This window comes from Protomyctophum parallelum (assembly GCF_964188405.1).
Source record: "Protomyctophum parallelum genome assembly, chromosome: 4".
Classification (NCBI taxonomy): Eukaryota; Metazoa; Chordata; class Actinopteri; order Myctophiformes; family Myctophidae; genus Protomyctophum; species Protomyctophum parallelum.
In genome coordinates this window covers 1,124,470-1,150,418 of record NC_139700.1, presented here as the reverse complement: position 1 = coordinate 1,150,418, position 25,949 = coordinate 1,124,470, and the positions used below count along the sequence as shown (strand labels likewise).

The window sequence follows — 25,949 nt, the reverse complement described above, 5'->3', positions numbered from 1 at the left end:
ATACTAACTGATACATTGTGACATGATGGTTTAATACTAACTGATACATTGTGACATGATGGTTTAATACTAACTGATGCATTGTGACATGATGGTTTAATACTAACTGATACATTGAAACATGATGGTTTAATACTAACTGATACATTGAGACATGATGGTTTAAAACGAACTGATACATTGAAACATGATGGTTTAATACTAACTGATACATTGAAACATGATGGTTTAATACTAACTGATACATTGTGACATGATGGTTTAAAACAAACTGATACATTGAAACATGATGGTTTAATACTAACTGATACATTGAAACATGATGGTTTAATACTAACTGATACATTGTGACATGATGGTTTAATACTAACTGATACATTGTGACATGATGGTTTAATACTAACTGATACATTGTGACATGATGGTTTAATACTAACTGATACATTGTGACATGATGGTTTAATACTGATACAATGTGACATGATGGTTTAAAACGAACTGATACATTGTGACATGATGGTTTAATACTAACTGATACATTGTGACATGATGGTTTAATACTAACTGATACATTGAGACATGATGGTTTAATACTAACTGATACATTGTGACATGATGGTTTAATACTAACTGATACATTGAGACATGATGGTTTAATACTAACTGATACATTGTGACATGATGGTTTAATACTAACTGATACATTGTGACATGATGCTTTCAGCACAGAGATCTTTCACACATCCAGTAGAACCAATCAGAACACGGTGCATCGCTCCATCCTATGGTAGGAGTGCCAGACTGAGACCCGTCATAATAATCAACACAGTCTGATCCTGCATTAGGGTAGGTGCTGGTTTCAAAACCAGGCTGACCACGCCTCCAGTACCTGCAGAATAGAGAACATAGAATTAGTGCACTACTTTTTACATCATCAGGCTGACCAGACCAGTACCTGTAGAAGTACAACATAGAATTAGTACACTAGTTTTGCAACGATGGTTTGTCACTAAATATTTAGGTTATTTTTTTAAATCATGACCTCAAATGATATTCTAGATATTAGATGCAAATTAATTGGATATAGTGAAGTATACAACACAATGGCTTATTGACAGCGTTTTTTAATTAAAACATAATATATTGATCACTAGATTTTTCACTTTATCATCGATCATTCATTTAGAAATTGCCAAGTGATGATTTTCCTGAATCCGTTACAAACATCATTTATGAATATTACATTAGTCTCTCTCTCTCTCTCTCTCTCTCTCTCTCTCCATGCGAACGCACGCACATGCACACACACACACACGCATACATAATTTAACCTATTCTGACCGGGCACCCATGTTGGTGTTGGCATCATGTTATGCTTTACCTATTGAAAAATAGCAGATCTACAAGCTCATATCGCGCCACCGAGTGGCGCGATACGAGCTTGTAGGTCTGCTATTTTTTGAAAAATCGAAGAACGACTGACATTTTTAGAATCTGATCTCAGGTCAGAATGGGTTAATCAGACGAGTGTCCGGTGGAAAACTCGTATGAATCTGATCTCAGGTCAGAATGGGTTAAGTGTATAGTCTTACGTAGGTGTGGTAAGTGGAGTTCCATCCACCCACTGGAATATTCCTTCAGTCACTTTGTCGGTCAAACCCAGCCACACCGGCTTGTTGAAACTGACAACCAAGTCCTGTACAGAAAAACTGATGTTTACTGATGTACAAAATACAAACTGTACCATAGTGAACTGTCTCCTCATGATATACGTTACACACGCAAATGTTCGTTGCACACGCAAATGTCTTCACACTAGTGATGCACAGAATATTCGGCCGCAGAAAATATTCGGCAGAATATATAATATGTATACAAATGGCTAAAAATGCATTTTCGGCCTATTCGGTTTCGGCCCGAATAGGCAGAAAATGTATCACCGAATAGTGTATGCAATTAATGCATTCAAAAGAGCTGAATAAATGTTTTATGGACCCATAATAGTGATTATTATGTAAGTGAAGTTTTGCCATAACCATTTATTTTGCCATAAATCTGGTAGCTTTAAGGTACAAAGGTAATAATAATGATCTTTATTGTCCCGAAGGATATTTGTCTTCACAAATAGAGCATACACCTCCACTCCAGCCCAGGTGCTGGACAAAAGGCAGTACAAGAGGAAAAACTGTTACCTATATTCAGTATTTGGTTTCTGCCAAGAATTTCCCTTTCGGTGTGCGCACACACACACACACACACACACACACACACACACACACACCTCTTTTTCTTTGCTCTTTATGATGACCAGGTCAGAGTGTCTGTCTCTACACCACTGTCTGCTCTCGTCCCAGGTCTTCGTCTCAGTAGAGATGTAATAACACAGACTGTCACCATATGTAAATCCATCTTGTTCTGAAAAATAAAACAAAAAATATTAGCCTATTTTTGTCTTCTTTTTTCACTTGCTCAGAATAATGACAGAATGATTTAACATTGGAGAAACACACTTGCCAGAATGTAAACCCTGGCGTTTTGAGTACCCTCAAGTTTTATTATCAGAAATGTAGTATGTAGAAACAGCATGTAGTAACTGATGTTAGAAATGTTGAGTATGGGTCCCCAGCATGTAAATGGTAAAATAAAATGGTAAATGGTGCATTTATATAGCACCTTTATCCAAGGCGCTTTACATAGATTGTGCAACACACACACACACACACACACACACACACACACACACACACAGGTGACTGGGGAAACCATGCAAGTCACCGACCAGCACATCGGGAGCAATTTGGGGTTCAGTATCTTGCTCAAGGACAGTTCGACACTGACTCTGGGGGAGCCCAGATTCGAACTGGCAACCTTGCAATTGCCATCCGGCCACTCTACCCCTGAACCACTGCTGCCCTCATGTAGAAACTGATGTTAGAAATGTTGAGTAGGGGTCCCCAGCATGTAGATGTTAGAAATGTTGAGTAGGGGTCCCCAGCATGTAGATGTTAGAAATGTTGAGTAGGGGTCCCCAGCATGTAGAAACTGCCTGCATATGTTGATCAATTTTCAGAATTGGTGAACATACCATTAAAGGAGAGTTCGGTGCTAGAAGGCTTTCTCACCTTTATTTGCAGTAGTTTAGTCCTCATAAAGTGGTCCAGTTGTTATTTTGTGAGAAAAACAAATGCATTATTGGCTATTTCCCCTACCCGACCATAAGCCCTGAATGGGGCGCTGGGTTGTAGTGCTAATTTGCTTATTTACATATCACGGAAATATATATTGTTGGTATACATCTTCTCTCCATAATGTCAAAAGTATGGTCCACACGTTACTGCATACTGCAGTACATAGGAGGCCGGGCTCAAAAATGGATTTTCGAGCGTTGGAAATAAGCAAATTAGCACTACAATCCAGTGCCCAATTCAGGGTTTATGGTCGGGCAGGGGCAAATAGCTAATGATGCGTTTTTTTTCTTCACAAAATAACAACTGAACCACTTTTATGAGGACTAAACAACTGCAACTAAAGGTGAGAAAGCCTTCTAGCACCAAACTCTCCTTTAACAACCTATATCATGCATCATGCCTTATATCATGCCTTTATATCTTCATATAATAGCTGAAACGGAATGCACTCCCGCAGAACCTGCTCATCAACTTCTATCGCTCTACCATTGAGAGTATCCTGACCTACGCCTGCACAGCCTGGTACTCCAGCTGCACCGACGTAGAGAAGAAGGACTTACAGCGAGTGGTCAAGACAGCGCAGTGGATCATTGGCTCTCCATTACCACACCTGAGTGACATTTACTCAAGCCGTCTCCACAAGCGAGCCCTAAAGATATCCAACGACCCCTCACACCCCGGACATCACCTGTTCGAGACCCTTCCATCCGGAAGGCTGAAGGTCATTAAGGCCAGAGCCAACCGGCTGTCCAACAGCTTTTTTCCAAAGGCTGTGAAAACACTGCTCAGTTCACATATACGCACGCACACACGTGCACACACATGTGCACAGTCCTATCTTGCAAGTGCAATATAGACTATGGGCAAACGCAATATGATATAGTATATATGCAATAGCATATGGGCAAGTGCAATAGTATATAGTATATATATTCCCCCATGGTCCCCTCCTACTGATGATGAATTTGCACATGAATTTTATGATTGTGTGGTCCCCTTATATCATCCGACAGAGCATTGCTCCGAAGGATCAATGCTCCGAGGTGCGCTGCGGGTCGGGAGAGGGTTGCGGTTAGGTTTAGGTGTCTGCCCCGGGGGAGGTTATAGGGTTAGGGTGAGGGAGGAGGTAAGTTGTCGTTCGGACCAATGCTCCGTCGGATGAAAGTACTGCACTCTATTTTATCTTATCATTTTAACAGTGCATTAGAATATTTAATATTTATTAATGGATTGAGATGACTTGAATGGACTGGACTATGACGGACTAACAGTTTTATGCCATGAAGTTTTAGCCCCTTCAGTGTTTTTTTCGTTGTCTTTGCGTCCTCTCTTGATACTTGATACTGATACAGAATTTTGTTGTATGTCTCATACAGTGACATAAAAGATCTTATCTTATCTTGGTCCTCACTAATAATCATGATAAAATGGCACAAATTTCATGGGCTGTGGGCAGTTTAGAAACCGTCCTCCAGTGACATCATCATTAGGCAGATTTATTTTTAAACAAGATTTTTTTACTAAAATGTTTAGATTTTCAGTATAGGGCTGCACGATTAATCAAATTATTATCAAAATCGCAATTTCTTAATTTGGACGATTTCCAAAAAAGTTAATCGAAAATCGTGTTTCCCTTTTACTAGCGCATTTACGGTAAATTTCTCTCACACGCAGGCTACCGTAATTCCTCCTCCCTCTTCCTGCCGCGCAAAAAAGTGAAAGAAATAAAAATAAGTGAAACAACATGGATGCATCTGGGAGCGGTAACGAGGAGTTGGTTGTTAAAAAAGGAAAGACAAAGTCTGTCGTCTGGAAATGGTTCGGCTTTGCTGTTTCAGATGAGGAGCAAACTAGTCCCCGGTGTAAAATGTGTAAAAAGACGGTGCCTGTGAGAGACGGTAACACTACTAACTTGTTCAACCACCTGGAATATAAACACAAGCATAGCCCCGAATGGGACGAGTGCAAAGCATTGCGGGCGGCTGCTGCTGCATCACAGCCCACGGCTCCAAAGCCAAAGCAGGTATCATTAGGTGATTAATTTTCACGTGGCGTCCCTTACACCACTTCAGAAGCCCGGTGGAGAAACATAACTGACGCGGTGGCGTTTCACATTGCAAAGGACCAGGTCCCGATCCTTACAGTTGAAAAGCCTGGGTTCAAAAGGATGCTGCAAGTGATAGACCCCCGCTACCAGCTACCAAGCCGACGCTATATAAGTAAACACATCTACAAGACCATGTACCCAGCCACACGTGGTAATGTGACAACGAAGCTATACGATGTGAAATACTTTTCCGCTACGACCGACCTGTGGTCCAGTCGAACGATGGAACCTTACATGAGTCTGACTGTGCACTTTATCTCGGACAAATGGAGACTGGAAAACCTCTGCCTATACAAACCTCGTTCTTCCCAAATGACCACACAGGCATTGAGATTGCCCAGGGGATGAAAGACGCACTCAATCCTGGTCTCTAAACTGCCTCCCCCTGGCCAGCCGGGACGCCTGATGGAGGGGAAAGGAACTGGTTGGAATAACGTGCTCCTTCCACGCGCTACGTCCAACCAGGGAAACTCCCCCCTGTCAGGTGTAAAGGAGCAACTTGGACACTCAAGCATGAAGGAAGCATGAGTTAAGTCCGTTGCTCTCCCTAGGTTGGCGGAGGGTGTGTAGAGCCCAGGATCACATCACAGGATGATTGACACAGGGGTGAAAAATGGGTTACAAAATCGTGGGACAAAAAATATTAAAAAAAAAAAAAAAAAAAAAAGAAAGACGCACTTGAGTCCTGGAAACTGAGTGAAGACGGTCTAGTCTGCATGACGACGGATAGCGGCACCAATATGATAAAGGCAATGCATGGCCCAGGCTACAGTGCTTTGGGCACAAACTGCACAATGACATCGGTAAGAGTTAAAACAACAATGCATAATATAATTGCATATATTTATCTGAAGTGTAGTGCTTTAAAATAAGTTACTCCTTGCTAGATTTTCAAGATGAATGACATTTCACGACATGAAATGCAGCTCAAAGTGCTAAAACATAAATATAATAGGCCATTAGGCCTAATGCAATACACTACAGTGACTGTGAGGACATGATCAACATAATTACTTAAACGTGGTTTAGTATGGAAAAGGTGATTTTAATTATATGTCCTTAATTGCTCGAGTCAAAATATACAACACACTTTTTTTTCCAGTTTCTATTAGCTTGTATTCCCCATCGATGATGTCACTGGAGGACGGTTTCTGAACTGCCCACAGCCCTCCTATGAGACTCAGACCGAGTAGAAAGAAATTGATTATTAGTGAGGACCTATTCTATGAAGATAGGTTGAAAAGTGGTTAAGTGGTCCTTTAAAAGTAGCTGGTAGCATGTGATGTCGTTATGGAAAATAATTAGGAAGACATAGTAGTTGTTGACATCTTCAGTATATTCAGTGACAGTCAGAAGCAGAGAGCCAAAGCCCAGAGTCCAGCTACCATCTCTCACACAGTTATCGGTGTCTGTAGTGGCTAATTAACACCATGAACAATAAAAACTTAAAAAGCCACTAGAGGCACCGGGCAGCGAATCTTACACAGTCAGGGCCAGATTAATCCCCATGAGTGCCCCTGTGCAGATCATTTTTAATGCCCCCCACCCCCCCGCGAACCAACCCCGGACACATGGAACACAATAAGGTATAGGCAAATAGTACAACTTCACTGGAATACAACTGGCAACCATTGCAATAAATTACATTGGTTTTATTTTTTTGACCAGTAAAATGCATTTCAGAAATGGATTTATTTTGCATTTTCTGGCCATTTCTGGGCATTTCCAGGGCACCAAAACCATCTGGGCACTAGGGACATGTGGGCACCAGGACAACTGGACACTAGGGACATGTGGGCACCGGGACATGTGGGCACCAGGACAACTGGGCACTAGGGACATGTTGGCACCTGGACAACTGGGCAGTTGTCCATGTGCTTACATGTCCCTAGTGCCCAGGTTTCCAGTTTGGGAAACACTGACTGTTCTACCTGCAAAAGTTTTTCAGAGGCAGATCTCACCAAGTCAAGGGTCTAATCTCTAATGTCAACTAAATTAGAGGTCCCCGATATGAAAAAGGTTGATGCGCGCGTGCGACCTTCACAAACAAACACACGCACACACGCAAAGCAGGGGAGGAGGTATCCGGTGGCGGCGGTGGGAATGGGATCATAATCTGCAATTTTCTGCATGGGACTCAACAACTTACTTTGACTGTTCTTTGTGCTGGATTGGGGCAGTTGAAGGAAATAAGGAGGAATATATCCATTTGAAACGCGATATGGGCTCCGCCATGACACTTTCACACAGTAAACAAACTTGCGCGTCACCACGTGTAGTACACACACACACACACACACGCCAGATTTCGAGAGAGAAACCAGCAACCAGGTATGGAAAAACAAGCCCAAGCGACGTTTCAGACAACACAAGCCCAGAATGACGAAGTCGCTTACAAAAAGCAAATTTGCCTGCCCTCAGAAAACAGTGATATACTTCTCCAGTACAGCAGTGCAGGACCGAGAGAGTGACACATTATTTTGGATGTAATTAAACTGAGCAGCTTTTAGCTTTTTCGATCGGATTTGCGGGTCCATTTTTTTATTTTTTTATTTTTCAATATGCCCCCTCTTGCCACATGCCCCTGCAGCTGCACATAGCGGCGGATGGTAAATCCGGCCCTGTAGGTACGCAGTGGTAGGGAATAAGACCATTGTCCAGTCAGGCAGCAACATTTGATGGTGTTTTATTTTGGCTTCTCCAGACAGACATACAGCACAAGATGTCAAAGTGCTAGGCTCTCCCTAACCTGCTTGTAAAAAACCATGAACGTTCCCGGTGCTCACTGACTACCTGTGTGTGCTGACTTAATTAAGTAGACTCAGCTGTGCCCCCAGAATTGCCCATCACCTTCAAAATAAAAGCATTAGCTGTAACAGAAATAATGTCTGTAAACAAACTACTTAAGCAAAGCAAACAAACTATTAAATGCATTAAATCATTATATAGAAAAATTCTGAATTAGCAAAAATACTGAATAGCTCCCACAGTGTCGTCCTCTACCAGACTCTCTGTAGTCTAACTAATACACAATATCACGTAGCTCAGTTGCGCCAGATTACACAATGCTGCATGGGTTAGGGTTGTCCCAGTGGTATTCCCAGACATTCTTGTTCTTAATAAAGTCCAGATGTTGACTTGAACTATACAGCCTCTCTCTCACACAGATAGAAGTATGAATTTGTTTATGATTATCAATACATCTCTTGAACACATTAAGCATTCGTTTTGTACGGCCCTAGCTAAATGTGCCCAAAATGTGCTGACATTTGTGATGTGATTTTAGCCCAACACATTTGTTGTGCAAAACTAATGCTTAGAATGGATATATATATATATATATATATATATATATATATTATATATATATACCGTATATTACCAAATAACAGCCCATGCTCAAATAGCCGCCCACTACCTAATAACGGCCCAGGTTCTGACACCATTTTGCGTAATAACCGCCTCGTTCAAATAACCACCCTCGTCCATATAAGCGCCCATGGGCCGTTATTTTCCAACTTAATCAGCCTCAGCCCTCATTTATATTATTATATGCGTGTTCACCGTGTTGAGTTTGCAGATCTCCGCACGCCAAAATCACCTCACAACAGCGCAACACCAGTCCTCCACATCCATAAAATAAATCTAGGCTATAGTTTCACAAGTGCCTATGCAGCCTATGCACAACCAATTGTTTTAATGCAAAGTGGTATATATTCTGTGAAATGTTTATTGTCATCCGTGTATCTACAAGTGTTGCATGACAGCGCTTTGTGAGCTTGCAGATCATCCATTTTCGGTGCGTGGCGTGCGCCAGCCAGGTCCTCACAAGTATAGTACTATAAAACACCGCCACCTCGGCGCAACAAAAATGTTGATATTTAAATTGTGTTATTCTCGGGCAATCTTCAATCGATTGTTCTAATTCTAAGTGTAAATTTTCATTGGATGTATAATTCATGTTTTTTATATGCTTTTATTAAATTATATGGAGTGAGATGCTAACATCAGTTCACGTGCACTGCATGGCTCTGCTTGACATTACATTTTCTATGGCCTGTAACGGTAACCTGTGGGGTTTAGCCACTTGACTACACACAGTACTACAGTAGGCTATGTGTAGTGTAGGCCTATAAATTATGGTTTTATTCGATTGCAATCTACCGGTACGCAGGCCTACAGTTTAAATGAAATCATTGTTTATCTAAGCTCATCTCGCTCAAGAATCGCCTAAGGGTGGCGCCATTTCCATGGTGCCAACACAGAATAAATCCATATACTCACGAAACAATACTGATTGGGTCGTGCAGCTGTCTGTCACGGTTGTAGCTGCAAGCTCCGCCCCAGAGCCTATAAAGCAGCGCACAGCCGGACGACGTCATTCCTGCCTTTTTCTGCGCTAACACAGATTTTCTAAGACTACCACTTCCATAACTCCGTTGAGACTATTATTCCCCCTGGACGAGTGCTTCACTTGTACCCTGGAATTCGCGGTGGAAACCCGGTGGTCTTACACTCACGAGAACGAAACGCAGTAAGTTTCAGAAACAATAAAAAAGGGGCTTTTTTCCTGTCAGTGCTGTGAAGCCTCTCGGACATAGCCCCGTTAGCCTTGGCTAACACTAGCTTAGCTTTAGCCTAGCTGTTGACAAACGCTAGCTTAGCTGTGGCTCAGCCTAACCAGTGTCGGGAGACCTCGCGTTAGCCGCGAAGCCCTGCCTGGACCGTGGAACAAGAGCCAGCCGACGATAGACAAGACACAGCCGCTCGTCGGAAAGAAGCTCAGCCTGGCGACCCGCGGAAGTCAACCTGCACTGCTCTGCTAACGGTGAGTTGATAAACCTCCGCTTTGCAACCCCAGTTAGCTCTGTTTTCTCCCCTGTTTTCTCTACACTATCGTCGGAAACCTTGAGGGACCCTACTAGCTAAAACGCAGTTTTCACAGACTCCCTCGGCCCGCGCTGACCCACGTTCTTTCCCGCCACGTTGTGTCGTAAGACCCCGTCGGCTCGGAAGCCCGTTCCACGGCTATCACAGGCTCCCACACGGCCGCAAGGCCTAGCGCTAGATCGGCGACGCACGTTGCTCCGTGCCGAAAGGCCCTAGCTACTAGCTAGCTACTATCTAGCTGCCCTCTGGCTACTTCTAGCCTCCTCTAGCTGCTATCAGCTACTCCTGTTGCTTCTAGCTACTGTTGACTGCCCCTGGCTCTTGGTGTGTGTTTCTGTAGCTGTTTATAGTGACTTCTAACGTCATCTGGCTACACCTAGCGACTTTGTGGCTATATGCTAGCGACTTCTAGCTACTTCTACTTTTTCTCCAGACCTCTGGAGAACACTGCGCTTGGCCTACGAAACTCTCTCCTTGTGTCGGAAGACCCTGGTTGGTTTTTTCTAGCCTCTTTACACCTCAGTGGATAGTTGAAAAACGACACTAGTCAACATGGCTACTGGCAGTGACACTACGCGGCACGACCAGACCCAGGAGGACCGTGAGCGGATCTGTTTCAGTCGTACCTGTAACAGAACCCTGGCGTCAGACGACCCGCACACCTCGTGCATGTTCTGTTTAGGCCTTGAGCACGCTCGTCAGGCCTTCGAGACACATGGTTTCTGTCCATGCTGCCTTGTCCTCACTACTAAGGACAAGGGCCGCCGCCTCTCACGGGTCGGCGCACACTTCAGAAGGATCGCTGACAACCCCGTCCGGGGCCCTAACAGCGATGGAGGTCCTGACCTCAGAGCTACCCTGTCCCGCCCTGCCGTTGATCCTTGGCCCTCCCTTCCTACTCCCAGTGGTAGGATCCCTGCCAAGTCCGGCTCCACTGTGACCAAGCCTAAGGCCCGCCCTACGGCAACGGTCACGGGACGGGATTTGACCTTTGGGTCTAAATCACCGACCAGGAAGGCGCCCAGGATAGCGACGAAGAGGGCCCCATCCCTCCGTTACGAGGAGGAGCCCTGCGAGGACGCACGGGCCAGACCACAACCGGCGCCTAGACGTCGCCAGCCGGCCGCGTCCTTCACCAACGCCTGGACTGACAGAGCCGGAAGGGCCCGCAGTCCTGACACTTACTACGGCTCCGCCGGTGCTGCTAGAGCCGGAACGGCCGGCAGCTCCGCCAGTGATGTCTATCCCCCACAGCGTATTAACGACAACTGGGGCGAGGAGATGGAAGAGGTGGATCCTCAAGACGACCTGCCCTCATACCAGGATCCCCATACGGAGGATTTCACGGTCCTCGACGAGGTGTACTCCGACGACGAGGACGACAGGTCCTCTGACCCCGACGTCATCCTGGACCGTGACGTACGCTTCGGTGACCTACCGGACACCGACCAAGCGGACCCGGACAACCTCCCTCCACTGGATCTCCTCCCTCTGGACAAGGCAGACATTGTGGAGGTGTTCATGGTGGCGGCCATCAGGTGTGGCCGTGCATGGCCAACAGCGGCGCCCCCTCCACCAGAGGAAGAGGAATGGGGATCACGCCTCAGACAGACCGCCAAACCGGTCCCTCGAGTCAAACTTCCCTTGGCCCAAGGTTTCAAAGCCCACCTGACAGCCATGTGGAAGGAGCCGCTGACACCGCTCCCCATGCCGCGCCGCGTGGGCCTCTCCCTGGACACTGAGGACATGCCCACGGTGGGCCTCGACAAGATGCCGGCCATCGACAGGATCATGGCGGCCTTCCTCCTAGACCCCTCCTCCTCCCATGTCACCCCACTGTCCAAGGACCCAGTCCTGACAGATAGGAAGGACAGGGAGGCTTCCGCAGCCAATGGGAGGCTCTACACACATTTGGCATCGGCTGGCAAGCACCTCAATGCCGCCCTCCTGCTGCAGGGGTCTCTCACGAGCCTGCTGCTGGAAATGGGGGACTCCCCATCTCCAGAGCAGATGGCAGAGGTTCGTCGTCTCCATGACGAGTCTGTAGACTTCGTCCACACCGTCAAAGAGCAGGTGGGGAGAGCTATGTCTCTCTCCATCATGGCGGAGAGGGACAGATGGCTCGACGTCTCTCCAGACCTGCCTGCAGAGACCAAGGCGAAGCTCCGGAAGGCGCCCATCAAGCCTGGTGGCCTCTTCGAGGGGACACTGGAGGAGCTGGCTCTGACCTGGGAAGGCCAGAAGAAGGGTCGTGAGACCCTTGCTGCCTACGCCGCTCCGGCTCAGCGTACGCGCCAGCCTTCGCGCCAGTCCTCCCGCCCACCTACACGCCAACCCCAACGCACCAGCGGTGGTAGGGGTGGTCGCTCTAGCTCCAAGCCCCGCCGGGAGAGGACAGGAGACCAGCAGGCACCGTCCGGTACCTCGGCCAACGCCCCCAGCCGTGACAGACGCCCGGCTGGGCGTGGCCGCGGCCAACCAACCCATGGCCCCAGACGAGGCCAGGGCAGAGGCCGTCGGGAGCCGCAGAACAAGTGACACCGTCCCCGTCCCAGGGGAGACGAGACCAGACGTCTCCCCTCCCCCCCCGAGCCTGGATTCGAGTGTCCTTCCCACACTCAGACCGCCCAGGAAGAGGCGGCGGCTCATGATGCGGAGCGTCACCACGGGTGCGGCCGTTCATCAGAATGTTGTTGTTCCAAATGTTGTAAATGTTTATTTTCCTGTAATAAAGGCCTTGATGCCATTGAAAACAAAACAACAACAACAACATCGGGGGGACATGAACCCACTGCCAGGAGTAGCCCCCGGGCTCTCCGACACAGTGGGGCGGGACCTTGGCCTTGTGGCGGGCCTAAACGCCACTGGCAGGACGGGTCATGCCGAAATTTTCTCTGGTCCACCAGGGGGCGCCAGCCCTGCGCGACGACGCGCTCCCCTGGCGATGGAGAACCCCCTTGCGCGTCGCCTGACACAGTGGGAACTGTGCGGAGCGTCTCCTTGGGTTCTCCGCACCATAGCGAGAGGTTACAGGCTCCAGTTCGCTATGAGACCCCCTGCATTCGGAGAAATCCTCTACTCCGATGCACGCGGCGAAGCGGGTCAGGTTCTCCAGCAGGAGATCAACTCTCTGCTGGAGAAGAAGGCTGTCAGAGAGGTACCCCTGAGCCAGAGTCGCAGCGGGTTTTACTCACGCTACTTCCTGGTCAAGAAGAAGGGGGGGGGGCTGCGTCCAATCATGGACCTACGAGCTCTCAATCGGTACCTCAAGTCCTTCCGCTTCAAGATGCTGACAGCCAAGTCTCTTGTGCGCTCTATACGCATGAACGACTGGTTCACATCTATAGACCTGAAAGACGCCTACTTTCACATCCCTATCTACCCACCTCACAGGAAGTTCCTGAGGTTTGGTTTCAAGGGGAAGGTGTACGAATACACGGTTCTCCCCTTCGGGATGTCCCTGAGCCCCAGGGTGTTCGTCAAATGCACCGAGACGGCTCTGGCCCCTCTGCGGCGACGAGGTCTACGTGTAGCGAGCTACATCGACGACTGGCTTCTGAGCGCAGGCTCGCCACAGGAGGCACTATGGAACACCACTCGGGTGGTGTCCCATATGTCCTCCCTAGGGTTCACCATAAATCACGAGAAGAGTGTTATGGTGCCCGCCCAGTCGATCAACTTCATAGGCATAGCACTGGATTCAGTCTCCTTCACGGCTCGGTTGAGCCCGGAGAGGATCGACGCCTTCCTGAAGTGCGTGGCCCTGTTCCAGAGAGGACACAGACTGCCACTCAGAATCTGCCTATGTATGGCGGGACTGATGGCGTCGGCCATCTCCCTGGTGCGGTTGGGCAGACTCCACATGAGACCCTTTCAGCGCTGGTTGAGGTCTCTACGGGTGCCCACCAGATTCCTCTCGCGGCGAGTGACAATCTCCGGGGAATGCACGCTCGCCCTGAGATGGTGGTCGGACAGACGGATCCTGACGGAGGGAATCCCCCTTGGTTTACCGTTGACCAGGAAGGTCGTCACTACGGACGCGAGCCTGAGTGGGTGGGGGGCCACCCACGAAGGCAGGTCGGCCAGAGGGATATGGGATGGAACCTTGAGGTCCGCCCACATCAATTATCTGGAACTCCTAGCGGTCTTCCTCGCGATGCAAGCGTTCGAGCCGCTCATACGGGGTTGTCATGTCCTCGTCCGTACCGACAACACGACAACGATGTGCTACATCAACAGGCAGGGTGGACTGAGGTCCTTACGCCTGCACACGTTGGCATACAGGCTTTTGACTTGGTGCGACGGGCGTCTTCTGTCACTGACAGCCTGCCACGTCCCGGGACTACTGAACGCGGGTGCAGACCTGTTGTCCAGAGGTCCCCTCCGTTACGGCAACTGGTCCCTACACCCGGGTGTAGTGGAACAGATCTGGGACAGGTTCGGGACTCCGGTGGCAGACCTGTTCGCTACAGACGAGAACAAGAAGTGTCCACTCTTTTTCTCCCTGACAGGCTCGCCAACTTTGGGACTGGACGCGATGGCACATCGGTGGCCTCGGGGCCTACTCTATGCCTTCCCTCCACTAGAGCTGATTCCCTTCACCTTAGCCAGGGTGAGGGTTCAGGGCTCGAACGTGCTACTAGTGGCTCCAGCCCGAGGGTCCTGGAGACAGGACATTTTTCCCCTCCTCTACGACCAGCCTTGGCAGCTCCCTCTGTGGAGGGATCTGCTTACCCAGGCGGGTCGCGAGATATTCCATCCGCGCCCACAGGACTTAGACCTCTGGGTGTGGCCGGTGAGGGGTCGACTCTAATAGCCACAGGCTTGCCCCCTAGAGTCATTGAGACGATCTTGGGGGCCAGGGCCCCTTCGACTAGACAGCGGTACAACACGGCTTGGAGCGTGTTTATGCGCTGGTGTGCGGCGAGGCCGGAACGGGCCGTTCCTTTTCAGGCCTCGGTGGTTCTTATCCTAACCTTCTTGCAAGAATTGTTGGATAGACACTTGGGGAACTCCTCAGTGAAACTCAATCTGGCGGCCATATCGGCCTACCATGTGGGTATGGACAACAGACCAATAAGTGAGAACTTATTGATTCGACAGTTCATGAGGGGTGTCAAGCGTGCTCGGCCGGTATCTAGATCCTTAGTTCCCTCCTGGGATCTGACCTTGGTACTGCACGCTCTGTCGAGAGCCCCCTTCGAACCGCTGGACACGGTGGGTTTGAAGTTTCTCTCACTTAAGACTGCCCTGCTGGTCGCCTTGACTACAGCGAAGCGATCTAGTGACATGCACGCGCTCTCGGTGAGTCCAAGCTGCATGAGATTTAGTGGGAACGGTACCAGGGTTTCGCTCAGGCCGAACCTGTCGTTCCTGCCCAAGAACTTTCCTTCCGGATGTACTCCGGTAGACTTGGCAGCTTTCCACCCGCCCCCTTTCGCATCGGCGGAAGACGAGAGGCTGAACAGTCTCTGTCCGGTCAGGGCGCTGAAACTGTATGTAGACAGGACTGCTGCCTTTAGGAAGGGCAATCAGTTGTTTGTCGCATGGGACCCTCAGAGAAGGGGGAATCCCATAACCAAGGTGAGACTTTCACAATGGGTTGTGGAAGCCATACAGTTGACCTATGCCGAGAGTGGTACACAACCCCCGGAGGGTTTGCGGGCTCACTCTACGAGAGGCATGTCTGCATCCTGGGCTCTTGCGAAGGGAGCATCACTTCAGGATGTGTGTACGGCGGCGAGTTGGTCGTCCCCTTCGACTTTCGCCACGTACTATAACTTGGACGTGGCATCTCTTGGAATTGCTCACGCCGTTCTGGGAGCTGCCGCTAGGTGATGGGACAGTTGGGAACAACGGTCACACACGCGCACTTCAGGAGATAGAGCCTAGGGCATATGAGATGGGGAACCATCAGCCCGCGTCTGAGTGCTTAGACAGTTTTCACTGGCTAGCTCCTTAGGTAGGTTCTTGTCTACTGGGCCTGTGGTCCAGATAGCCTCCTTGCCTTTCCTTCTCCCCACGGGCAGGGGACTGCTGGGGGAGGGGTCCCGGGTCGGGCCTCCTTTTCAACTGGTGGTAGTGATACGGGGGGTTTATGTACACCCTTAGGCGATTCTTGAGCGAGATGAGCTTAGATAAACTCTGGGTTACTTTAGTAACCTCAGTTTATCAAGCGAATCGAGCGAGAGAATCGCCCTTACTACCCTTCTTGCTTAGAAAAAAGCACAGAAAAAGGACTGGTTGATAGGAATGACGTCGTCCGGCTGTGCGCTGCTTTATAGGCTCTGGGGCGGAGCTTGCAGCTACAACCGTGACAGACAGCTGCACGACCCAATCAGTATTGTTTCGTGAGTATATGGATTTATTCTGTGTTGGCACCATGGAAATGGCGCCACCCTTAGGCGATTATCTCGCTCGATTCGCTTGATAAACTGAGGTTACTAAAGTAACCCAGAGATTTGTCCGCTGCTTCCCCTTGCTCAATCAGAACATGTAGTACACCTGTGTGTTGATACGCTCCCTCTTACAATTAAATCAAAATGCATTGCCTGCAATTGTAACCCAGGTGAAAATAGTCAAGTCAATAAAATAAGGATTGCAAATGGACTTATAAATGGACTTAGGATATAAACCAGGTTAACATAAAGTAACCAAACTTCTACTGAAGAGCTTTAAATAATGAAAACTAAATAGGATTAGTCTAAAACTATTTTACTATACAGAGTACAATGTAGGGGTTTATATTTATTCTGTATACACATTCATCTACTTGTCTGTCTTTGAGAGAGCTATGCAATGCTCTGAACAAGCCAATGAATTAACCAATTGACCAATCAGGTCTCTCAATTAATAGACTGCACTTTGGAGAATCACCAGCCCAGGTGATTCAGCTAATCACATGCTGCAGAGCACAGAATGTTCTGGAGAGAACAGGAGAGAGAAGCCTGTTGAGCAGACAATTTGACAAACAAGAGGAAAGACAAGATTTGATGAATGTGAACAGATTGTTTTCATTTAAAGAGAGTTTTGATTGATCCAGTCTCTTTTTGAGAGAAGAGTGATGATTCTTTTGAGAAGTTTGATCCTGGAACCTGTTAATTGTGTGAACTTTGTGAACACTGACTTGGTGAGTTGAACTGTAGCCTACTGTGTTTGTGACTGCAGCAGCAGCAGCCATGTTACACTCTGTCTAACTTCCATGGTAACAGTTTTGATTTAATTGTATATCCAGCTAATTGTAAATGTACTGTTAGTAGTTGAACTAAGATGAAGACAATGTTTTATTTTTGTTTTCTAAACTGTGATCCTAATTTGTGATTATATGACCTGTTTTATAAACAGGTCAGGTCTTTTGCTTTGATTGGATTGATTCGAGTGATATTGGCATATCACTCTGGCGAGCTACCCAAGATTCCCCGGATCAAGATCCTCAACACAGCTGTCCCCTTAAACAGATAAGAGATTGAGCCTTTGGTAGTGTGGTGTGGTAGAACTCAACACCATTACCACTGCAGCACACAGTGAAACCCTCAGTGTGCTAGCCATTTGTAGTGCACTTCCACTGCATACACATTGCACACACCTACCATACCTGGATGGACATACAGTGAACTTTACAGTCACAATACACTGAACATATTTACACTCAGACGGACTCTCAGTGAACTCTTCAGAACTCTGAGACTCTCACACATTTCTACTCATTATCACTGCCCCTCACAGTGGGAAGTGCATTGGACTATATTACCTTAAAGGAGATTTATGGCTATTATTACTTTTATGTGAATTGGAATGTGAATGTGATTATTTGATGTTGTATGTGTTCCAGTGATTAAGTGAAATTGATTATGCTTTTACTTTGAATACTTTAAAGGTGAAACAAGAAGGTAATTTGATAAATAACAAAGTATTTTGATTTCATAAAAATAAATTTCATTGATTAAAAACTAATACTTACTGTGAACCTAAAAGAGGAATAATACCTCAAAAACCATCCCAGACATTACCTGTTGTGCTACGCAATGAAACCCAGCATGACATTGAAATTCCTGCTAAGAGTGTCATAGCTGAACTTCACGCCTTGCAACAAGTTGTGTCGCACCAACAGAACTCCACTGATCCAGTTTCTACTAAGCTTTCAGATGACAGCTTAAAACTACGCTTCGACTTTGCCGATTCTCCAGTCCCAGCGGAATGGAAAGAAAGAATTTCCCAGAAATTGACTACCATGCCAGAAGTATTCGCACAACATGATTTGGACTTTGGTAACACAAGCAAAGTGAAACATCAGATCAAGTTACGTGACAAAGAACCTTTCAAGCAAAGATCTCGTCCGATACATCCACACGATCTTGATGCTGTGCGAAGACATCTGCAAGAGCTGCTCGAATCAGGAGTAATCCGTGAATCAGAATCCTCCTATTCCTCACCCATCGTGGTTGTAAGAAAGAAAAATGGAGATGTCAGGCTCTGTATTGATTACAGGAAATTTAATTTGAAAACGATCAAAGACGCCTACGCTCTGCCCCATCTGGAGGAGACCTTCTCTGCCCTCACCGGTTCTAAGTGGTTCTCTGTACTGGACCTAAAGTCAGGGTACTACCAGATAGAAGTAGACGAGGCAGACAAACACAAGACAGCCTTTGTATGTCCTTTGGGCTTCTGGGAGTTTAACAGGATGCCCCAGGGTATTACTAATGCCCCCAGCACATTTCAACGGCTGATGGAGAACTGCATGGGAGACATCAACTTAAAAGAAGTTCTCGTGTTTCTCGATGATCTGATTGTATTCTCAGAATCCCTTGAAGAGCATGAAAAACGTCTACTCCACGTACTCAGTCGTCTGAAGGAGTACGGGTTGAAACTTTCCTTGGAAAAATGCAAGTTCTTCCAAACGTCAGTGAAGTACCTGGGACATGTTGTCTCACAGCATGGTGTTGAAACGGACCCACAAAAGATTGAAGCTATAAAGACCTGGCCGAGTCCAAGAAATCTCAAGGAATTACGCTCCTTCTTAGGGTTTTCCGGATATTACAGGAGATTTATAAAGGACTACTCTAAGATTGTGAAACCCCTGAATGACCTGACTGCTGGTTACCCACCACTCAGGAAGAGCTGTAAAGCGAAAGACGACAGCAACAAGTACTTCCATCCTAAAGAGCCTTTTGGAGGAAGATGGACAGCAAGCTGTCAACTTGCATTCGAGACAGTCATTGATAAGCTCACCACTGCCCCTATACTGGGCTTTGCTGATCCGAAGCTGCCATATATATTACACACAGTCGCAAGTACCACTGGATTAGGAGCTGCGCTCTACCAAGAGCAAGATGGGGAAATGCGTGTCATTGCTTATGCCAGCCGCGGGTTATCAAAAAGTGAAGCCCGCTACCCAGCTCACAAACTCGAGTTTTTGGCCCTCAAATGGTGTATCACCGAAAAATTAAGTGACTACTTGTATGGAAACACCTTCACCGTGATAACAGATAGCAACCCCCTAACTTACCTGCTGACGACGGCCAAGTTGGATGCTACAAGCTATCGGTGGCTATCTGCACTGTCAACCTTCGATTTCCAGCTTCAGTATAGAGCGGGGAAGAGCAATCTCGACGCTGATGGTCTTTCACGTCGGCCCCATGGAGAACTTACCAATGACCTCGTTTCTCAGAAAGAACAAGAACGGATCCGTCAGTTTACCTTGCATCACCTGCCTGGGTATGATGAGTCCACTTTTGTCCCGAAAGAAGTGGTTTGTGCAATCACTGACAAACACCTAGTTCGTCCAGCTATGGACAGTGATGACAGTTGTCCCAATATCCCACTTGTTGAGTCTCTGTCCATGTCTGCGGCAGCTATCCCTGAAAGTTTTGAGTATTATGAAGGTTTTCCAGTCCTTCCCAAAATACCGGAAGAAGAGATAAAGCAGAAACAGAGAGCAGATCCTGCTATTCGAGAAGTTATCTTCCAGCTTGAATCAGGAGAAACATTGCCTCCAGCTGTGAGGAAGGAACTCCCTGAACTCCCCTGTCCTCTGCGAGAGCTTTCTGTACATATAATTGTATTTGTATACTGTTGTGATGCTGTGATACAGATGTTTGATATAACTTGATATTCATTGTTAGAAAAGATACTTGGACTTTGATTTTATCGATTTAAAAAAAAAAGTTTATCACTTTGATTTTGTGTTAAAATTTGCAGTTTGGTTTTTGTTTTAATCTCATTTTACTTGAAACATTTTACTGTTATTGTTAAAAAAAGACATATTTGCACATTTGTATATTGTTTTATATTAATAGTTGTAGTTGGGGTTCCTATGACTATTTACCTCTCACTGTTGAAGTTGTGCCCAAAAAAATTAAACATTGTCTTCATCTTAGTTCAACTACTAACAGTACATTTACAATTAGCTGGATATACAATTAAATCAAAACTGTTACCATGGAAGTTAGACAGAGTGTAACATGGCTGCTGCTGCTGCTGCTGCAGTCACAAACACAGTAGGCTACAGTTCAACTCACCAAGTCAGTGTTCACAAAGTTCACACAATTAACAGGTTCCATGATCAAACTTCTCAAAAGAATCAGCACTCTTCTCTCAAAAAGAGACTGGATCAATCAAAACTCTCTTTAAATGAAAACAATCTGTTCACATTCATCAAATCTTGTCTTTCCTCTTGTTTGTCAAATTGTCTGCTCAACAGGCTTCTCTCTCCTGTTCTCTCCAGAACATTCTGTGCTCTGCAGCATGTGATTACTGATTAGCTGAATCACCTGGGCTGGTGATTCTCCAAAGTGCAGTCTATTAATTGAGAGACCTGATTGGTCAATTGGTTCATTGGCTTGTTCAGAGCATTGCATAGCTCTCTCAAAGACAGACAAGTAGATGAATGTGTATACAGAATAAATATAAACCCCTACATTGTACTCTGTATAGTAAAATAGTTTTAGACTAATCCTATTTAGTTTTCATTATTTAAAGCTCTTCAGTAGAAGTTTGGTTACTTTATGTTAACCTGGTTTATATCCTAAGTCCATTTATAAGTCCATTTGCAATCCTTATTTTATTGACTTGGCTATTTTCACCTGGGTTACACAATGTTTATTGTTTACCATACTAAAAAAGATGACTGCATTGATCTTTGATCTCAATCTTCTCTATATCGTTCCAATTTCAGTTCCTATTGGTTTGAAACGTTCCTACACTGGTCCACACCGCACAACATACAACAGTGTCTGTGTTTCCCATTCAATCGGGTCTAGATGCTTAGTTGTCATGCTCAAAAATGTTCCCCTGTCTTTCTGTCGGAGGCAGCGCCGTTTAGATAAAAGAGTTGCGACAACTCTGTTCACTGTTTATTCACGGAGCTTCATGAGTCACTGAATGGTATGTTGTCGTCACTCTCTCTCTCTAAACGTCTCTGGTCTCCAGGCTGCGCTCCGCTCACCGCTCAGCGCTCATCTCTGAGCAACATGGCGGCCCCCGCCTGTTGTTTTTATGACAAACTATAGTGGTTCTACAACGATTCCTACGTGGATTTTACTCTTTATAACGTAGGATGAGATCGGATGGGGCCATGAAAAATGATCGTGTCCGTGGATTATTGTTTTACTGCGATCTTTTCGCGTGATTATTACTGTACATGCTGCTGAGTACAGTAATGCATCCCATGGACGCAGAGGTTGTTGGTGTATTGGTAGCATTGAGGTTGCTACAGTCAGGGTTCCCACAAGTTTAGTTTCCACAATTATTTTTTTAACAATTCATATTCTACAACATTTCCAAATGTAGTTTTACCCCATTTCCAGGCCTATGCATTAATGAGGATTATTGTATGCTATCAATCCCCCCAACACAACATGGAAAAAAGAACAGATGTAAAAAAAGTAACTAACACTAACAGTTGTTAGGTTGCCATTTATGAAATGATATCCAAACATTTTAATTCCAAATGAGCTTTTCTAGGCGTGTATTTTAAAATTAAAAATAATTCACTGAATTTCATGGCGGTAGGAACCCTGTACACTTGTACGGTATTATTATGTTTTGTACAGTATACTTGTAAACGCTTTACTGTATGTACTGTAGCTTTGTTTTTTTATTATTATTACAGTAATACCAGTTCCAGACAATATTTGCACTACATGTATGTACTGTATATACTGAAACCAAATAATGGCCTTGTGCAGGCCAGTGCAAAAATAAATAACAGCCTATGGCAAATAACGGCCTACTGTAGGTCCTTATGAACGCCCGGGGTCCGAATCGATTTTGCATATTAACATCCCGGGCTACTATTTGGTAATATACGGTATATATATATATATATATATATATATATATATATATATAGAGATATATAGATATGTATGTTGTTAATGGTACGGTAACATATGCAAGTTAGCATTCAGCAGTTTCTCCTACTGATTCAACTGGTTGAATTCTACGACCAAACCACACCAAAGGGTCACCATGCAACTCAAACGACACCAAAGGATCACCATGCAACTCAAACCACAACAAAAGGTCACCATGCAACCCAAACCACACCAAAGGGTCACCATGCAACTCCTCGCAACCGTTTGGACCCAAGGAGTTGCATGGCGACCCTTTGGTGTGGTTTGGGCTTAAAGCTTTAAAGATGGAGTGCCATGATGTTTTTCCGCCCTAAAACATGATCATCAGGTCTTATTGTTATATCTTATTGTTAAGGAGGAAGATTCTTTTCAAAAAAGTGTACAGTATTTGTTAAAATGTCGTTTTTATGTGGGCACCCCCACCAGTTCATTAAGTATGCCTGGTTTGCCTGGTGATGGGTGGTGATCCACCTGAACTGAAGCCGCACCCACAGCTGTAGCACCGGTGTGGAGTCCATTGGGCCACGCGGGCCGTGGCCCAGTCAGTTTAGATCTGGCCCAGTCTAACTTCGAAGAGAGGGGGCGAAAAAACAAAAAAACAACAAAGATAGCCTACTTTGGCAGCCCTTGTGCATGCAAATGTCTGTTTTTTAGCAAACTACAGCATGCAAGCTGCCTTTGTTTTAAATTGTCCCCTTTTAGCACGTCGGCAAAATAGTTAACACCTATCGGCCGGAGATGAACCGGCTGGAGGAAACACATCGACTCACTGGCCTTGGAACGTCTCCCCCAAGAGGAATTATGTTAGTAATGTTGCTCTGGAGAGGGAAGTCTGCATGGAGATCTCTGGCGGAGCTGTTGCCCCCGCGACCCGACTACGGATAAGCGGCTGAAGATGGATGGATGGATGACACTCACCACAGAGCTTCCTTTTCAGGCAGTCCTGCTGTTTCGTCAGTAGGTTAAGTTTGTCCTGGAACTGCTCATTACTGCTCTGTAGCTGATCTGTATGGAAACAATAGCACTCATTAACTCATTAAGACCTGAGGCCAGATTCTACACGTCTTCCAAATCATGTTTTCTGAATGTTTCTATGTCAGTGGTACGCAAAGAGTTAATATACAATCCTCATGTTTCTATGTGAGTGGTTCTCACAGGGTTAAACCCTATGTTTCTATGTCAGTGGTTCTCACAGGGTTAAACCTTATGTTTCTATGTCAGTGGTTTGCACAGGGTTAAACCCTATGTTTCTATGTCAGTGGTTCTCACAGGGTTAAACCCTGTGTTTCTATGTCAGTGGTTCTCACAGGGTTAAACCCTATGTTTCTATGTCAGTGGTTCTGAAAGGGTTAAACCCTATTTTCTATGTCAGTAGTTCTCACAGGGTTAACCCCTATGTTTCTATGTGAGTGGTTCTCACAGGGTTAAACCCTACCACTGACATAGAAACAGGATTTAACTTAAACCCCATGTTTCTATGTCAGTGGTTCTCACCTGATGAAGGCCGTTCACGGCCGAAAAGTTGTGTGTCTAAACTAATGGTGTTTTAAATAAATAAATGGTGTTTTAAATAAAACAAAACACCAATGGAGCAGAGCCTGTGTGCGGACTTCTTTATCCTTTCACATGTTTTGCACAAGAGTGTATTTGCACCAGGGAAATGATTTGATTGGCAAAGCAGGGAATGTGATGTATGATGATGTATGATGATAAGAGCGCCCCACTAGTTCAATGTCTGTTTCATAAACGCCATTGACAATGAAGGGAGAACTTACGTCATTTTGTAACTCATTACGCCATATTGTCTCTTTATTGTTAATGTTTGCACTGTTTGTTTAACATCATTTATTAGTGCCCCTCCCTTCACACGGGTGTGATTTTTATTAAATACATTCTCTGTACCTGCTTTGTGTTTCTGCTCTGTAATCTTGGTTTCACTGGCAGTCAGTCTGGAAGCCAGCTCTGAAAACTTTGCTGAAAACAGTATCACAGAAAAAAACTGATATGTGAAATTCAGTGGTGGGAAAAGTACTTAGTATATGCACTTTCATTTTCCGCCAAAAAATATTGAATAAAGCAACTTCAAAAAGTGTCCCAAAATAAATCTGTTAAAATGAGGTAAACATCCTGACCTGCATGTTGTTCCTCCAGATGTCTCTTAAACTGTTGGAACTCCCAGCGGATGTCGTCAGCCTCAGACAGACAGAACATCAGGAGAATAAGTAAAGCATTCTTCATGGCGAAGTCCACACTCTGATCCCAACATGCACCACTCTCCCTGGAGTTATTGGAGACTTACACATTGATTGGTTGGCTCGGGCAGGGGGGAGTGGCCCTACACATTGATTGGTTGGCTCAGGCAGGGGGGGAGTGGCCCTACACATCGATTGGTTGGATCAGGGAGGGGGGAGTGACTGTGTTGTGTTGTCACTATTCAGAGTTCTGAGAACTCTGAATAGTGACACAACACAGAACTCTCACGCACGCATGCACGTTCGCACACATACACGCACTCATGCACACAAGCATGCACACACGCACGCACACACGCACGCACACACACACACACACACACACGCACGCACGCACACACACACACGCACTGACACACGCAGTCATACGACAAACACAGCATAGCGTTAAACAAGGACATTCACTGAAACACATCCATCCATCCATCTTCAACCGCTTATCCGTAGTCAGGTCTCGGGGGCAACAGATTCACCAGAGAGGTCCAAACGTCCCGTGAGTCGATGTAATCCCTCAATAATAAGAATAGTCTAATAATAATACTAATGTAAGTTATAATGAAAGTTCAACTGATAGGTGGAACTAGCCATCATCCAACTCAGTTCCCTCATTCCAACTCATTTGGCCCCGCTCCAATCAGATCAACGTAACTCATGTCTGCTCTCCTTTAAAAGGGCGCATCCTCCTTCCCTGTCTCACTTGTGCTATCCGTTCAGGTACCCGCCACCTCCCCGACACCACCCAGCAGCAGGCTCCACCAGGTTAGCCCCACGGGGGCGGGCTCCGGAGCCCTCGCCTTCGCCAGTCAGGATCCGTTCCTCATGGGGCCCGCGCCAAAGCTCCTCCACCACGCCGTACACCAGTCATTCCAGATCTGTCATTCTCATGTTTATCAATGTTCATTCATCCATCCCTAATTCAACCCATCCATCCTTGTAACTCTCTCCCGCAATAAATCATGTTTACATCCTCCGCATTGTGTAATCTCTTACAGTTGAAATACTAGGGAAATACTACCCATGGGGCAAAGGGGGTTGACCTGCATTTGCCATGACCTCAAAGGTTGTCCACCAGAAATAATATCTAAGACCCCCTAGGATCACAACCTATATGGACAACCCGGTCACTTTTTTGCTGGAAATCCAATATGGCCGCCCCAAT

The 25,949-nt window shown here is 46.1% G+C and overlaps 1 protein-coding gene across 1 annotated transcript; it reads right to left on the bottom strand.

Moving 5' to 3' along the window:
* Positions 1-715: 715 nt before the first annotated feature.
* Positions 716-24,777, bottom strand: LOC310857742 (hepatic lectin-like). Its single transcript, XM_083763600.1, has 6 exons — positions 24,671-24,777; positions 24,441-24,512; positions 23,457-23,543; positions 2,282-2,415; positions 1,593-1,696; positions 716-889 (listed from the first exon to the last, which is right to left on the bottom strand). The coding sequence occupies exons 1-6, from the start codon at positions 24,774-24,776 to the stop codon at positions 721-723; spliced, it is 672 nt and encodes a 223-aa protein (XP_083619726.1). The 5' UTR covers position 24,777; the 3' UTR covers positions 716-720.
* Positions 24,778-25,949: the final 1,172 nt, after the last annotated feature.

Bases quoted from the DNA above. Each gene is read 5' to 3' on its own strand.
- LOC310857742 (XM_083763600.1), bottom strand. From the start codon at position 24,776: ATGAAGAATGCTTTACTTATTCTCCTGATGTTCTGTCTGTCTGAGGCT. The intron at 23,544-24,440 runs GTACAGAGAATG...GTTTCCATACAG, and splicing joins AGAGCAGAAACACAAAGCAG to ATCAGCTACAGAGCAGTAAT. The intron at 1,697-2,281 runs GTGTGTGTGTGT...TTTTCTGTACAG, and splicing joins TAAAGAGCAAAGAAAAAGAG to GACTTGGTTGTCAGTTTCAA.